This window comes from Leptosomus discolor, chromosome 6 (assembly GCF_034619465.1).
Source record: "Leptosomus discolor isolate bLepDis1 chromosome 6, bLepDis1.hap2, whole genome shotgun sequence".
Lineage (NCBI taxonomy): Eukaryota > Metazoa > Chordata > Aves > Leptosomiformes > Leptosomidae > Leptosomus > Leptosomus discolor.
The window spans coordinates 46679477-46695597 of record NC_141396.1 but is presented as its reverse complement, the minus strand read 5'-3'; the positions used below and the strand labels follow the sequence as shown (position 1 = coordinate 46695597).

The window sequence follows — 16121 nt, the reverse complement described above, 5'->3', positions numbered from 1 at the left end:
TCTAGAAGCTGTGCCTTTCCTTTAGTTAGTGCGGGCTCAGTAATAGAATTACTTGAAAACCTTCTTTTAGGAGGCAATAGTGACAAGCCATTTCTTGATTTGGGAAATGGCATGTGAAGCAGCACATAATTAAAGAAATGGCTGCAATGTTTTGAGATGTTACTCTCTGTCTTGGATATTTGCAGGAAATCTTGACGGATTTATTTTTTTTAACAAAATATCCTTTTCCAGATTTTTTTTTAATTTCCTTTGCGAAATACAGGCCACAGTTGTATTCAAGTTCCAGCTGTCTTACTAACCTTCCTATCAGAGTTTAGTATTTAATGGCTGACATAACCATTAGAAAGTCATACCGTTTGCAGGAGCACAAGGAAGAAGGTAAGGGCTTTTGGAGCACACTGCTGCCTTCCTGCCTTGCTGAAGTTGTACCTTGTTAATGCATCTTTGAGAGACCAGCCATTCTCCTCTCTGGGAGCTGCCATTGGCAGCCATATTGGTTGGAGCTGCAAATAGCTACATATTTCCCTGGGGTGTTTTCTGCCATGTTCCCCAAATTAATTTAGAGTTACAATTTTCAAGAATACTGTCCCTCTAACTTCAGTGTGTGCTATTTATTCCTGGATTTATGTTGATATATCTAGCTCTCCTAAAATGTGCGCTGTTCAGACAAACCTGTTTTCCCAGGTGATTCAAGCCAGTCTGTGTACTTGTTCTGCTCCACATCATTGTTTACCTTTCACCAATTTTTATGTTGTGCAAATTTCACTGGAAAGATTAAATTCTCTTTCAGATCACTGGAATAGCTTTGGGCAAAGATTCTTTAACTTGAGACGTCTCTAGAAATTTTAAGTCTTGAATAATCTTTTTATCTTTACAAATGTCAGTTTGCAAGTTTAATCCATTTGATAGCTTACCATCATTTTTACAAGATGTTAATTTTTCAATTGGAATATGTTGTTGTGGACAGACCAAAACTGTGTGGTGTGGGAAGACAATTACTTGAACAATATGTATGTTAATGCCACAATGCACTGCAGAATTATGAGCGTAATGTATCAGCACAGTTATCCTTATCACACAAAACCAAGAGCTTATTTAAAAAAAAAAAAAAAAAGTTTGTTTGGAAATGTTTCTTTTACATAAAACTATATGGATTGGCATAAATTGTGCAAAAATCTCTAATTACATACTTAAATGTGTACCATATCAGAGTTCCTAGTATTTGGGGCTGGGGTTAACATTAGACTGTTTGGTCTGTCAATGCCACATCATATCCTTTATCCTCTTTAGGTACTGATCCTGCCTTGCGTGTGCGTTTGGTTAATGCATCATTGCTACAAGTGTATTTTGTTAAAAAGCGATAGAAGGGATATTCCTGTGGTACATTTAAATAAACACATGGTGAAATTTAGGCAGTTGGATTTAATTGGCAGTTGTCAAGGTATTACACTCCCTGCATTTAATCACCTTTGAATACATAGAGTATAAAATTTAGAACATGGTATCCTTACAGAATCTCTTTGTCTGGACAAATATACATTTACAGCGGGCATTGCTGAAATTCAATTTTTTCATTTGCTCTGCTTGACTTTACTGCATTATGTGTAGCTTACCCCATTCCAAATATAAGATACTTCTCTATACTGCCAAAGACCAGTGTGGTAAATGTCAAGATATTGTGTGCATATGTGTATATATATCCGCACAAATGAATTAATAAGATGATTATACAGAAAGAATTCAAGGTTATGCTTCAAAAATCAGGTTCTATAAGCTTAAATAAACTTCAAATGTATTTTAGCTTTTCAGTTGTTTCCTGGATGACCTTTTAAGTCATGCATTTTAATGTAATACAATGTGATACCGCTTTAGCTGGAATAGTATGTACCATTCTGTTAAATAGGTTCACTACAGAGAGCAGCCTGGCAAAGCTACTGCTGTGAGTGTCACTCCTGAGATAGAGAGAGTCAAGAAGAATCAAGACAATATCAGCTCGGCAAGTTGTTTGAATCTCTTTTCATTTAGATTTTCAGTCATTGTAGGAATATTACAAGGATATGCTTTTCTGTTTAGATTTGATGTCTTGAAACCAACTGCATCGTATACTAACGGTTATTTTTTTTCAATCCTTTGAGTACACGCACTACACATATGGGCAACAAACTTGTCTGATTATTCTTGCAAAAAAAGTAGGTGGTTGTGTTGGCACCAGGATTTTTCAAGGAGAGAGTCAGTAGAGGTCAGTCATTCTTTCAAGGATCTTTGTCTTTTGGCACCAAGTTTTAGTTGCTGGATTACAGGAGCAAATTACAGTAAAGAACAAAGGAAATGAGAATTATGCAAATTTTGGTTTTTTATAATTTATGTTAGAGCTGAGCAGTGCAGAATAGATCTTATTATGAAATGCTAAGGGGTAAAATACTATATTTTTCTTGGCTTTTATGATAATACTTACCTCTTTTTTTTATTCATTTTATTTGCCACTGCAGTGGTGTGAGAAGCAGGAGACAGTTCTAATAAGAAGCAAGGAAAAAGTCAAAACAGCATGATGAAGTAAAGGACCAGGCTACTTATATTACAGTCTGTGTTCTCAACACTGAAACAACATCAGTGACAAAGCCCCTGCAGATAATAAGTAGAACAGGTTTCATGCAGAGCTGCTGTCTCAAGGTGGCAGAAGAGAATTAATAGTAGTGACCACTTCAGAACTGAGTGTAGGGGGGGAAAGTAAAGGAGGTTGGATTTGTCAGAGAATTTGTCTAAGAACAAAGGAATAGAATCCGAACTTGTAACTAGATATGTCTTAAGTACCTTCTTAAAAGGCTGATGCATGTTTACCAAAGTCAATAGTTTTGACGGTGCATAGTTAAAAATAAGAGGGAAACTTCCCAACAATTCTAGACTTCAAAGAATTTATTTATTTCTGAAAATCAAGCTTTTTTCCCCCCAAGTGATGACTCCTTTTCATTTCTCAAGATTTACAGGGATAAATACTCCTCTGTGTTAATGAGCAGTAGATGAAAACCAAACTGTCAGCCGTAATTATTCTGTCCAGAAAATGTCTTCTATTCAAAAGTGTATGTAGCTGAATATTTGCTAAGAAAATATTGTTTAATTAAGAAGGGTTTGAAGAATATGCAGTACCATATATTTTTGTTTCTCTGTACATTATCTCAAACTTACCTATGAAACATAGACATTAAGGCTCATATTTTCATAGATATATTGTGCTTAGCTAACACATAATTTTAAGGAGGGTTAGCCAATTTTAGTACTTGGTTTCTCTCATCACAAATGCCTGTTGAAATAGATTTGCACAACTGATTTGAGGGAATAATTTGAGTGTGAATGTATAGGTAAATCTGAAATATTTACTAACGCTCAGTACGCAGGTTACAATGCAATGTAGGTACCAAGAGAGTCCATTAGGAGAAGAATTCAGTCAGCCAGAAGAAACTGTAGGAGTACTCACTCTAGAACCAACAAGTAGGACCAACCGCTTTTACTGTTGTAGAATTTTGAATGTGAGGGGTATTTTGTCCATTTTTTTAAACAAACAAACAAACACCAAAAAAAACCACCAGCAAAAAACCAAAGCAGATGATTAACCTTGCATTTTACACTAGGTCTGTAAAATGCCACAAAAGAAGCTAATTAGGAGAAATGTGACATAGGACATTCTGTACTTACTGATGAACAAAACACAGAGCCCAAATATTCTATTTGAGAGCAGCACAGTCAGATTTGTCCCAGACATGTTGCTTTTCTGCTGCTAGCAAGGACTAGCTGCCAAACAGGAGTCAGAAGGCTGCCACAGGACTAGTCTGCTCATAAGACTTGAATTCCCTGGGGACCCAGGGGTTCTCACACTGATCCTAACCTGGAAGCAGACTGAGGACAGAATCTAGATCTGTCTGGGTAATAAGGTAGCTTATCAGCCATACAAATATGTCCAAGTCACAGTGGTGTTTTCTTGTTATTTATCTTATTTTTCAGTTGATACGTGAATTATTTCACTTATGTCATTTAAACAGTGAAGAGTTTCAGCTTTTAGGTAAATACTATTTTTTGAGTAAGTGATTGATGGAATAAACATGCCCTTTAGCCTTACCATTATACTAGCTCATCTGTATCCTCCCTCTGAAATAAATCACTAAAAAGAAAGAAAGCAAGAAAAATGTTGGGCGTTGTGATTTGGGAAGAATACTGTTGCATGGTGCGATTCTCGCCATCATTTCTGCTGTGAACAAAAACTTCTTGTGTGCTGTTGTTGCTGTTTTGCAGGTCAAGTACAGCAGTGATCAGAGGCAGATGAAAGGTAGACGTAGTGTGCTTCTAGACACACCTGAGCTAAGGCATGTCAAAGAAACACAAAACAACATCTCAATGGTAGGGTATTTTCTTCCTATAACTAGACGATACTGAGGAATGGCACTTGACTTCCACTGGATTTTGCCTTCCATTAACATGGGTAACTGATGAAACTCTGCTCAAGTACGGAAGGAATATTTTCTTCTTATGCCTGTTGAGGGAGTGTTTGCTAACTGCATATGACTGTAATGAACGTTTTCAAAATACTAATAAACAGTTTTCTAACAGTTAAAACAGTTATTTTTGTTTTTGTTTTTGTTTTGTTTTTTCTTTGAAAAAGTACACGCCTCTTTTGAGCATCACACAGTTTGACTGGATTAGGTGACACACTTCACCTTGTGCCTGTGCACGTTCCTGGTTTCTGCGTGACTTTTGTTCTTGGAATGAGTAGTTTTGTGTGCATTTGCTTGTGTGAGAATGTTTGTCAATTTAATTCTTTGAAGATTTAGACTATTTAAAAAGCAAATATGTATAATCAGGGATACTACTTTATAACTCTTACTAATACCGGTTTTGTTCCAACACTTTGTTATATAACACTTTCTACCCTAATGTCCTTGTTTTTAACTTTTTTTTTTTTTTTGAAAGCAGGCTGCTTAGAATAACTGCAATTCTTTCTAAAAATCTAAAAATGTTTAAAGCCAGCTGGCATATGATAAAAGAGCAAAAGAGTACGTTTTGTATGAAACTGTGTGTGTAATCAAAATTCTCAGTGAATGAAAATACTTGAGTTCTTTAGAACTGTTACTGCTGGAACATTTCTTACTGACAGATGTAGTTGTCTACATCAGTAGAGAGCTATCCTATCTTAGAGAAGAAGGGGATGGACCAGATGACCTCTGGAGGGCTTTTCCTGTCCTGTGTGACTGTAAAATGAAGCTTTGCTGATTGAGTTAATGCTTGACTCAGTGGCAATGGAAAACAAATGTAAAAATCATAATAAAATATCAGGGAAGCAAGTTTGGGGGATAGAAAAGACTTGGCTGGCCATCCAGCATATCTCATATGTGTAACAATTCTATTATGGTGCAAAACCCAAAGAATATTGGTGCCTCATAAAACAAACACGTATGCATTCTTGTATAGAATAACTATTTACTGTCAACTACAGCTTGGGGAAAAATGTAATTCTTCTTCTTTTCCTAGGTAAAATACCATGAAGATTTTGAGAAGACAAAGGGCAGAGGCTTCACCCCAGTGGTAGATGATCCTGTAACAGAGCGGGTGCGGAAAAACACCCAAATTGTGAGTGATGCAGCGTATAAAGGTGTGCATCCACATATCGTTGAAATGGACAGAAGACCTGGAATAATTGTTGGTAAGTTGTTGAATACCATTGCTGCTGAAAACACTGTGGGGAAGATGAAAGCCTCTGTTTGTGTTCTCCATTATAACCAAGAAAAAGTACTCCCAGATTTCATTTTCACTTCATGATTCTCACCAAGTATAAAGATATTTTTAATTGTGAAAAGTTACCAGGAAGTTAAAATTGATTGGTGCTGTAAATTGCCAAGATTCTGATTCTATGTATGTGATTTCAGATCACAGGGATGGATAAAATCAACACAAATCAATGGCTGTTGCACTGATGCTGCTATGAAGCCATACTTAGAATCATAGAACAGTTTGGGTTGGAAGGGACCTTTAAAGGCCATCTAGTCCAATCCCCCTGCAGTGAGCAGGGACATCTTCAGCTAGATCAGGTTGCTCAGAGCCCCATCCAACCTGATGTTGAATGTTTCCGGGGATGGGGCTTCTACTACCTCTCTGGGCAGCCTGTGCCAGTGTCTCACCACCCTCATCATAAAAATTTCTTCCTTATGTCTAGTCTAAATCTCTCCTCTTTTAGCTTAAAACCATTACTCCTCATCCTATCACTTCCCTCCCTGATAGAGTCACTCCCCATCTTTGCTGTAGGCCCCCTTTAAGTACTAGAAGGCTGCTATAAGGTCTCCCTGGAGCCTCATCTCCAGGCTGAACAACCCCAACTCTCTCAGCCTGTCCTCACAGGGGAGGTGCTCCAGCCCCCTTATCATCTTCATGGCCTCCTCTGGACCCACTCAAGCAGGTCCATGTCTTTCTTGTGCTGAGTTCTCCAGAGCTGGACGCAGCACTGCAAGTGGGGTCTCAAGAGGGCAGAGTAGAGAGGGAGAATCACCTCCGTTGACCTGCTGGCCAGACTTCTTTTGATGCAGCCCAGGATATGATTGGCTTTCTGGGCTGCGAGCGCACATTGCCAGGTCATGTCCAGCTTTTCATCCACCAGTACCCCCAAGTCCTCCTCTGCAGGGCTTATTATGTTTTTACTTACTAAGGCATGATCAAAGAGGAAAAGTTGGGCATTCACCAGTTCCCCCACGCGCCTCATGCGTGTCAGTGCTTTATGTGGTTGCACAGTTTATCACTGTTTAGGATGAACACATAGTTTATCAAAAGATTTTGTGTTGGCTTTTATTCATCTTGTCAAGAGGGAGTTAGTGCTGTGCCTCACCTTATGGGAGCTGCAGAAGATAACACATAATGTACGTACGTTTAATGTATTCTAAAGCCATGGGATTTATTTTATTCGGTCTGTCGGTCCTGTCTATTTCCTCTATGTTATTAATAATTTGAAACATGACACGTTTGGGGTCCCCACAGTCCTACTTTACCTCCCAACCCATTATTTAGCTTTGTACCATTCAAACCAGCAAAATTACTGAGTTGGGAAGACAGTTAATTTTCCCACTTTCAGTGCATTGAGTAAATCTTGCAAACAGGTCTGCTCAAGAAGCAAGTCACTTGTAAAAAAGTGTGATCTGGTAGATTTGTGCTTTGACTGATTGTACTTTACATCAAAGTTCTATTTTAAACTGTTTTGGAGAGATTAAATGATTATTATATTTTTAGACATAGCAGATATTAATTGTATATATTAGATTGATCTGAGTAAATCAATAATTTACACTGTAGCTGCTTCTGCATTTGCTATACACCTCCTCTTAACTTGTACAACACCGCAATTATTTGTTAAAAGTTTATCAAAAACATGGTTGAATCTGTATTCACTTTTTTGCTGTGATTATAACTTAAACTCTGATGTGAGGCATGTGAATTCAAGAGATATTAGTAACTTGTATGAATTAAAGCTGAAGATCTTACGGTTACTACTGCTACTGAATCCATACATTGAATTCCAGAAATGCTTTTTGATAGTGGGGTAGTGGATCAACAGCAAATCTGTGTCCCAAGAAACTTAGATATTTGTAAGATAAAGGGAATTACTCATTAAGATCCAGAGTGGGCTTCATTGTACCCAACTGTAGATGTCTACAATGTAGATTTCTACAGCTGAATTTGTCACCGTAGTACACTTTTTGTATTGGTTAAGAAAAATGGATACTTTAGAGTTTATATGACTTGAGCAACTGGTAGGAAATTATTTTGAATATGATGAACTGTGCCTTTGATTCGGCTTATTAGGCTGACTTGATCTCTGCTGTATGCAAAGGAGGGCCTGTAGTACCTTTGTCAGCTGTAGAGGTGTGTACTGCCAGCCTATAGGGATGTATACTGCAGCATCTCCATAGAGTAAGGATGCTGTTGGTGGACTGGGGAAATAATCATGTAGCTCTATTCTGGTTCTGGTATGTGATATTTAACTTGTTTCCATTTATTTAGACCTAAGAAAACACTGTGGTCATATTTAGAGAAGGAAACAAAAATTGGGAGAAAAAGTCTCCTTAAAATTATGTTAGTGCTGAAAGTGAATGCACTAGGTTCTTTTAAGCAGGAAATTAATGGTTTCTGGTCCTTTCAGGTGAATAACTAGATCTTTTTGGTTAATTTCTAGATGAAGGAAATTGGTTGCTGATTGTTAAAACTCATTTCTTTCATGCTTTTACTTCCTTTGTTGTTTGTCTGTCTGATAATTTCTGTGCTTTGGGAAAAGATCTCAAAGTTTGGCGCACAGATCCTGGCTCCATCTTCGACATTGATCCTCTGGAGGACAATATTCAGTCTAGGAGTCTGCATATGCTTTCTGGTATTGCTTATATCCTGGCTTTTCCCAAATCAGCTTTTTATATTTATGAAACTAAGTTGATACAGAAAATTTTCAGGTCAATGTGCCAGCTGTATGTTTTATAAGTATGTTTTCATATATATGCATATATAACTGTAGTATTTTAAAAGCAGTGTTTTATAGGAACCTCGGCCATAATCACATGTGCGGATGAGAAATAGTGAAATAAATCTTATCCTAAACAACAGTTATTCATACTACTTACAACTAGTCACTTAAAAAATATTGAGCTACTTTATCCTTACTGTAAGGAGAATTTTCAAATAGTTGGACTTTATTAAAATTTCAGACATATAGGCCTATTTATGAAAGTGATTTCTTTTCTATGCACATTTTGCTTCTATGGCACACGATATTATACCTTCTGCTATTGTTTGCAACTCTAAGGTGTTCAGAATTTAAGGGTAGATGGAAAAGGAGAGAAGGTAATGCAATAATAGGTAGCAATGTTTTGGCTCTACAAGTTTTTGGGTATTTTTCCCCTAGAAGTGTTTATTTTGAATGTTTAATTTTGTGCATGTATTTTCTTTGCTACTAATAGTGGAACTTTAAATATTCTTTTGAATACAATAGTATTTCCACGTGCATTTATATACATCCTGGGATAAAGGATCATTTTGATTTTCCACTGGGAATTTTCATATGCTTCATCTTCATCCCTTTTTTTGTTCCAGTATATCAATTCTGCCTTCCGTTTCTGCTGTTCTTTTAAAGCAGAGAACAAGCTTAGTTGTATCTGATTTTGAAGCAACCTTTTGAACTAATGGTGTTCAAAATGGATAAAAAATTTTGAACAATTCACTTTAATTTTAATGCCATCAGTGTATGAATATTAATGTTAGCAGTGTTGGGGTTTCTGTTGTTGCTGATCTTTGCACTTCTGTCATCTATTTACTTGATATTCTTTCTTTCTACCTTTGTAGAAAGAGCAAGCCGTTATAGTAAGCAGTATTTACATTCTACCAGTTTGGGAGATTATAAATCAGATGGCTCTGACACAAACCCTACCTTTTCTTACTACAGTGAGATAACAAGGCCATCTGACGATGGAGGTACTCCTTATTCCCACCTTTTTCCACTAATGACACTATCAGGGTGTGTTGAGATCTCACAGGCCTGTATTAACTCCATATCCTTGTATAGTCACAAATCATTGGAAACTAAGCTATTGCCTGATTGATTAAGGAAGCAAGGAAAATCTCGAGACTGCACAGCTTCTTGCATGCCGTATTGCTTTATTGTGTATTCTCTTTCACCATTTTGGTAATGGTGCTAAGTCCCATGTACAGTGCTTTATAGAAGACGTGTTGTGTTTTTTCCAAAACCTACATGAACCTGTTTTTTTTTTTTTTTTTTTTCTCTTGAAAGACACAGTGTAAGTGAACAAAAAAATACAGTTCTGAACTGAAAAAAATAAACTTACCTTGTGCTTTTCGGTGGGCAAATCAAGCATATAATAGTATTTTACTGACTGAAGTACTTCTTCCTGTATTAAACTTTGCAGGTGCTTGTGGTTCTCTGTTTCCAACCTGAAAAAAAAAAAAAGGGTGTCTCAACTGACAACTTTCTCACATATGGAAGTTTTCTTGTACTCTCAGCAGTTTGGGAACCAGGGTTGATATTTAGCTAGGAAGCTCATATAGTCTGATATTGTTTAACATGGGCTAATATTAGAATACTTTGAACCTACATTCCCAGGTACAAAACCATGTCTTGCATCTGTGTGTTGCTATAGATTAAAACAAAATTTATGAAAATGTTGAATAAGGATCTAGTGATCCTAGTGACATTACAGTGTGTACTAGACTTCACTAGTGATTTGTGAATATATGAAAAGCTGCATTCTAAATACGTATTTTACAAAACAGTAATTTCTACTTCTCAGTTGTGAAAGAAGGTGCCTTGAAAAGGTTATCTGAAGGGTTACTGACTTTCTTCTTTTAAGAAGGTGTTAGAAAGATGTTGCTACCGTTTAGTTGCTTGGCATCCTTGGGTTACCCATGTTTTAGAAGATTTTAAAGCATCTTAGTTGTAGACTGCACCTGTTTATGTTCTCCCACTCACCAGAGTAATACATTATTATAGTGGTTAGTGTTTAGGGAGTCTACGTTGTGTTGCTGCCATATAAATACATGCAAGCAGCTCTGATGAAGAACAGGTGAGGCACAAAGTGTTCAGGCTGAAGAACTAACTGAACAGACACATGTCTTTGACAGAGCTGTAATCCTTGTATCATGTCTGTCTATCTTTATTTGGTATTTTAACTGTATTCCTAACTCTTTTAATAGATGATAGCAATAATGCACATCATGCTTGTTTTTGTGTCTCTTCCTGTCATGATACAAAGTGGGCTTTGCAGTCCAGTGTGTGTTGCCTCTCTGTTCTGATCTTCTTTGTCTGTATTCCAAGCCATTTTAACATTGCTTTGTCAGCTTGATTTGATTGTTAAAAGATATTTTTTATGACTTGCCATGTTGAGAATAGGAAATGGGCTTCATTTTCTTGGTTGTTTTGGCAGCGTAGCAAGCTTACTTTTTTGTGTCTATACTTAAATCTACTGCAGCAATGTGTTGAATAGATCCTTGCCAAGATCAACATATTTTAGCAAGATACTATTTCCGCTTTTGACCGAGCTGCCTAGCCAGGGTTTGAGCACTTACATACAGTTCCCATTGAAGGGGAGAAGTAAATGCCCAAGCTAAGTAATTTGATGTAATCCTAATGATTTACAAGAAACTGCCATTTCTGTGAACACACTCAGGAAATAAAAAACCAGCAGAAGATAGCATCTTTGGTCGAAAATGCCAACCTTTTTCATGCAGCATCACATCCAAAATGTCATTTAGTGTGTAGCCACAAGGTGAGTTTGCCATTGATATTTATACAGTATCTCTTACGGTGTACCACAGTAAATGAGAACTAAATCCATTTTGCTGAGATATTGTGGCTTGTTTCTCATGGATTTTGTACTTTTAGATCTAGCAGTGTTTCTCACTGGCAAGTGTTCAATCTGATGGCGCACCAGCATGAAAGACAGTTGGAGACCTGTGACCAATTTTACAGCCTCTAAGTGTCTTTGGCCTTGTCTCATCTCCTTTCAGATATTTCTATGTTGTTCAATTGCTAATTTATTTTAGTTACCTTTCCTGATATTTGACCCACAATTCAAGTCTTCCACTCTCACTTCTGATGGAATTGTTCCTTAATCACCTCTCCCAGCCCTTAGCTGGGCCTCTGACTTCCTACAAGATGTTGAAGTCTTATTCAGATCAAACTAACGCTCTTGTCTTTGGCGAATTTCAGTAACATCATAGGGAGGCTACTAATGTTGTTCACGAGAATTACTTCTTCATATTTGATTCCCTGACCATTATTTTACATGTCGAAGTTGCGTTGAGCCAAGTATGCCTCCCCAGGAGCATTCCCTACAGTATCAGTAGATTTTTGTGTGATGTAAGTTCAGGAAAATCCCTGTTCTCCCTTTTAGACCACTGCAGGTAAAAATGGATAGGAAACAGTTGTTAATGCTTTCCAGCAAGCCCAGTGCAAGTGATGGACTTTCATTTTGATATTCTTTTTGAAATTACTTTTCAGCTTTGTCTGTCCTTTTTGCAGCTTCTTTCTGTTAGTGTTTTTCAAAGTTGACTTTATTACTTCTTGGTATCACTGATCTTTTTTTTTTTTTTTTTCATACGAGACAGAAGGTGTTGCACAGGAGCTTCTCAGTCTGCCTAAATGCTTTGTAATTAATTACTGTCCTAACAAAGACTTCCTTTTAACTTGCAAGCCATTCCGTAGCACTTCCCAGAAACGGGTGGGTGCCAAGTTATTTGTCAGCTGTTTTTCAAGTAGTTATTTTCAGCTTGGCTAAAGAGGAACAGAAGCTAACGATTTCTCTCTTTCAATCCTGCTTTTAACACTAGTGTTGCAACATCTTAGACATGGAGCTATTAATTAATTTTTGGGAAGGTTTTTCAGATTATTTTTGTCATAAATAGAAGTGGAGATACATGGATGTCAGATTTATTTTTGTTTATAAAGACAGACCAGACAGTTCCTTCTTCACAGGACACTGTAGAAAAAAAACCAAGAGACAGTTTCTTTGCTTTCAATTCAGGTCTTTCTAGACAGCATTGTGTCTGACAACTTTCTCAACCTCAACTGTTTTTGGTGTTTTTTTGTTGTTTTTTTTTTTGGGGGGTGGGGGGCGGGGTGGGAGGGTTTCTTTATAAAGTCTTTTATGTCTGTCCTGATTTTCTGTGCAGTCTTACACACTGTTTTTCTCCCAGTTTTTTTCACACTCACTCTCTTGCTCCCTTCTTCCCCTACAACTAAGGTCTCATCCTGATAGTTTGCATTCAGGCACCAGGAGAGGGTGATCTGGTTTGTATGGCTCAACACCTACTCCAGACTTGCATTATTTTGGACAGTTGTGTTTGTATTTCAGCTGTCTACTCCATGAAGGAGATTAATTGCTTTTACATGTAATTCCCATTATGGAGTGTTCAGTGTCTGATAACAGAAATGAACACATGTATCACCTAATTGGCTTTCTTGCGTTCACAGTCTCTACAGTGTTTCTCAGAAGTTATGCTAAAGCATATATTTTTAAAAAGATATCTTCTCCTGTTTTAAGGTCTCCATATAAAATTAATCTTTTACTAGTAACTTACTTCAGTAAGTGAAAATGGCATTTAGGTCACACCTCATGGTTCAAGACTGTTTTGTTTAGTTCCTTTCCCCCAAAGTAGCACAAGGACACAGTATTAGAGACTTTTTTTCTTTTAAAGGCTTGTTATTTTAGAACACTTTCTATATATATTCTTCTCAGTAGTTCCATCTCTGGAGACTGAGGTGGGGAAAGGACTTTTTAACACTAGAGTGTTAATATGTGGTATGATGCAAGATACAGAAATGAATTTGTGGTGTATCATCCAGTGCAAATCCTAGAAGCTCAGTTGCTCAAAGCTGTGTGTGCAGGTATAGACAAAGAGTGGCAAGATAAAGTGAAGGCTGCAAGTAAACCTTTAAGGTTAATTAATATTTTTCTTTGGGCCCATTGTTTGTAGTAAGGAAATAAACAAAATACAACTAGAGGAAATTCTGGTTTAGGATTAAAGTGTCAAACAATTTAAGTCTTTGAGAGTGCAGAAACTTGTCCTTAAGGGAGTTGACCTAGTGTCATAGGGTCACTCGGCTACTACTGGAACAAATTCTGGGCTTTGCCATGATGGCAGGGAAGTGACTGTGCATGTCTGTGTGCTACCAGAACAGCGTATCCTTATGACTGGCCAGATGATAGCAGATGAGCCATGGCACTGCTGCTAGGGCTACTGTTTTTGTCACTTCTGCTTTGCATTGGTCTTTCACTCATTTGGAGGTGAGGAATTGCTCTGACTGTATTTGGAATGAGAAGACCCATCTGCGCTAAAGAGTATCACTGTTATTTCACTGTTATTTATTCATTCTCTCTCTCTCTCTCTGTCTTTCGTTATTCAGCGATTTGTGTGCACATTTTGTTTTCATTATACTTCAGTGAAAGTGTTTTCCTTAGGGTTCCTCCTATTGTTTCAGTTGTCGGAGTCCTTTTATGCAGTTTCAACTGCAGAATGTTTTCATTTCACTTTCTAATATTCTTCCTTCTCTCAGTTTTTAATTATCTTTCAAGTTAGTGTATCTCTGGGGCTTTCTGTTTATCATTTTTCTGTTTTTCTTTGATTTGTATCAGCAGGATTTTATTTAATATTAGCAAGGTTGGCTTTCAGTCTGAAGGTTTCTACTTTAAAGTTATCTTAATGAACATCCTGCAGTAGATGAATGTAACCTTTTTTTTTTTTGTCCCTGGTACACCGTTTTTTTGTTTTTATTTGAAACCTTTTAGGTTGGTCTTCTTCCCTTTTGCTTTTGACCTTCCCTTTTTTTGTCTTCTGTTTCCTCTTAATTTTTAGTTTAATTGGTATGCATCAGTATGTAGACATGATACATACATTTTTTCCTTTCCATATATTCAGACTTTTTCAGTGTATTAAAGTTTCCCTTTATTCTTACTTTAAATTGCGCGTAGTCTGTAGATGGAGAAAAGTCAGAAATGAGTATCAGTTCCTTTCAGTCGTGGATATATTGTTATTCTGCTGGGAAAAAAACTTGATTTCTTGGTTATTTTCTAAGTCATCATCATATTATCTTAAAAGCTATGTAGATGTCGGTCTGTAGGAGACAGAAAGATGCTTGCTGTACTCCCAAAAGCTCATGTTATGTATGAGACCTTAGTGGATATTAGGACAAAATTTTCAAGTGCCTTTTTTGGCATTTTAAAAATGAGTGCTAAAAGTTCATGTATTTGGCTGGATGCAGTGTATTACTGATTGGCTGCATGTTCACTATTTACTCTTATCTCCTTCAGCCTAAATTCTTCAGATTCAGTTCACCTTCTGCCACCAGACAAGTACTGAGAATTAACATAAAGAGGCCTTAATCTGAGGTTTAAGGTCTTCCTTTCCTTATTCTGATGAAGAGGCTCTGCTGCTAACACACAGGTCTCTCACTTTGCCTTTGCCTGGGAAGCTGCCTTCTTTTACTCACGCTGGCAATCAGAGTACACAAATTTCAACAAACCATGAAATTCTGCTTGTATATTGATAGTCCCTTAATTTTTGTTATCAGCCTTAAAAGTAACCTGTAGGTTGCTCTGAGAAAACTGAAAATTCATATTAGATACTTCATTGATACTGCATAACAATTGGTCAGATCCAGAAAAGATTAGTGCAGACAACCTTTGAGGAATGAATACGGCAAATAGGCATGCTGGCAATTTGACTCCAAAGTCTATGAAGACTGCAGAACACACAGTACCACAGCATCTTCCTGTGGGATATGGATACTCAAAGTTTTGAAGTCTTTATGTAGCTAGGAGTGGAAGTTAAGTCAATGAGGAACAGTAAGTCCTTTCATCTCTCTCCCGAGTGGCGTGTCCTCCTTCTGTGATATGAGGCTTCTGAAGAAGAAAAGCTTCAGAGTAACTGAGCCAGCTCCCTTCCCTTTCTCCAAACTCTGGGGGTTATCTTTCTCCTTTCCACACTAAGGCAGGAATAAGTTGTAGGCCATTAGAAGTATATTGTGTGAACTGCAGCGTAACACAGTTACCTGCAAAGAGCAAATACAGACTATGTATTACTGAGTATCACTGGCAACAGCCTCACACTGTGTACCAGCTCATGCAGAGGGCTTTTGTTCCTCAGTCTGACACTGACATTTTAAACATTGATTTCAGGGGTGTCTCCTTCTCTGTCTTGAGCACACACCAATATCTGTGGCTCTATAACTAAAATGTTTATTTATAGGATTTGCCTGAGGCTTTGACACCCACCCTTACGTACCACAGAAAATTCTACAACAAGAAACTGTGCTGCTGCCTCTGCTCCTGGATAGTCTGGTCAGAAGACAAACTACTCAGATGATATGGAGAAGAAACCTCTTCATTTCATGTGCTGGAATTGCAGAGATGCTGCCTAGTATGTGGGCCAAGGAGTCTGCTTGTGTTGGGACAGTGGTAATACTCTTCTGCTGAGAGGTGGAAGAAGAAGAGGAAAGGAAACAGGATTTGATTCTCCTCCTTGCTCTGTCCTTCACATAATTTTTTTATAAAAAACCCTCTGGTTTTGAGGATGGGAAAAATCACCAGTAGTAA

At 37.4% G+C, this 16121-nt stretch overlaps 1 protein-coding gene across 6 annotated transcripts in view; it reads left to right on the top strand.

Annotated features, from left to right (window-relative positions):
* NEBL (nebulette) overlaps positions 1-16121 on the top strand; it is a 262002-nt gene that overhangs the window by 226538 nt on the left and 19343 nt on the right. For 3 of the 6 annotated variants that reach the window (XM_086466536.1, XM_086466535.1, XM_086466534.1), the window contains exon 5: positions 5518-5689. In XM_086466536.1, coding sequence (XP_086322662.1) covers positions 5518-5689 — 172 coding nt within the window. Of the gene's footprint in view, positions 1-1902; positions 1997-4284; positions 4390-5517; positions 5690-8302; positions 8396-9357; positions 9487-16121 lie in introns of all 6 variants that reach the window. The other 3 variants (XM_086466531.1, XM_086466530.1, XM_086466533.1) reach the window with 2 other exon arrangements.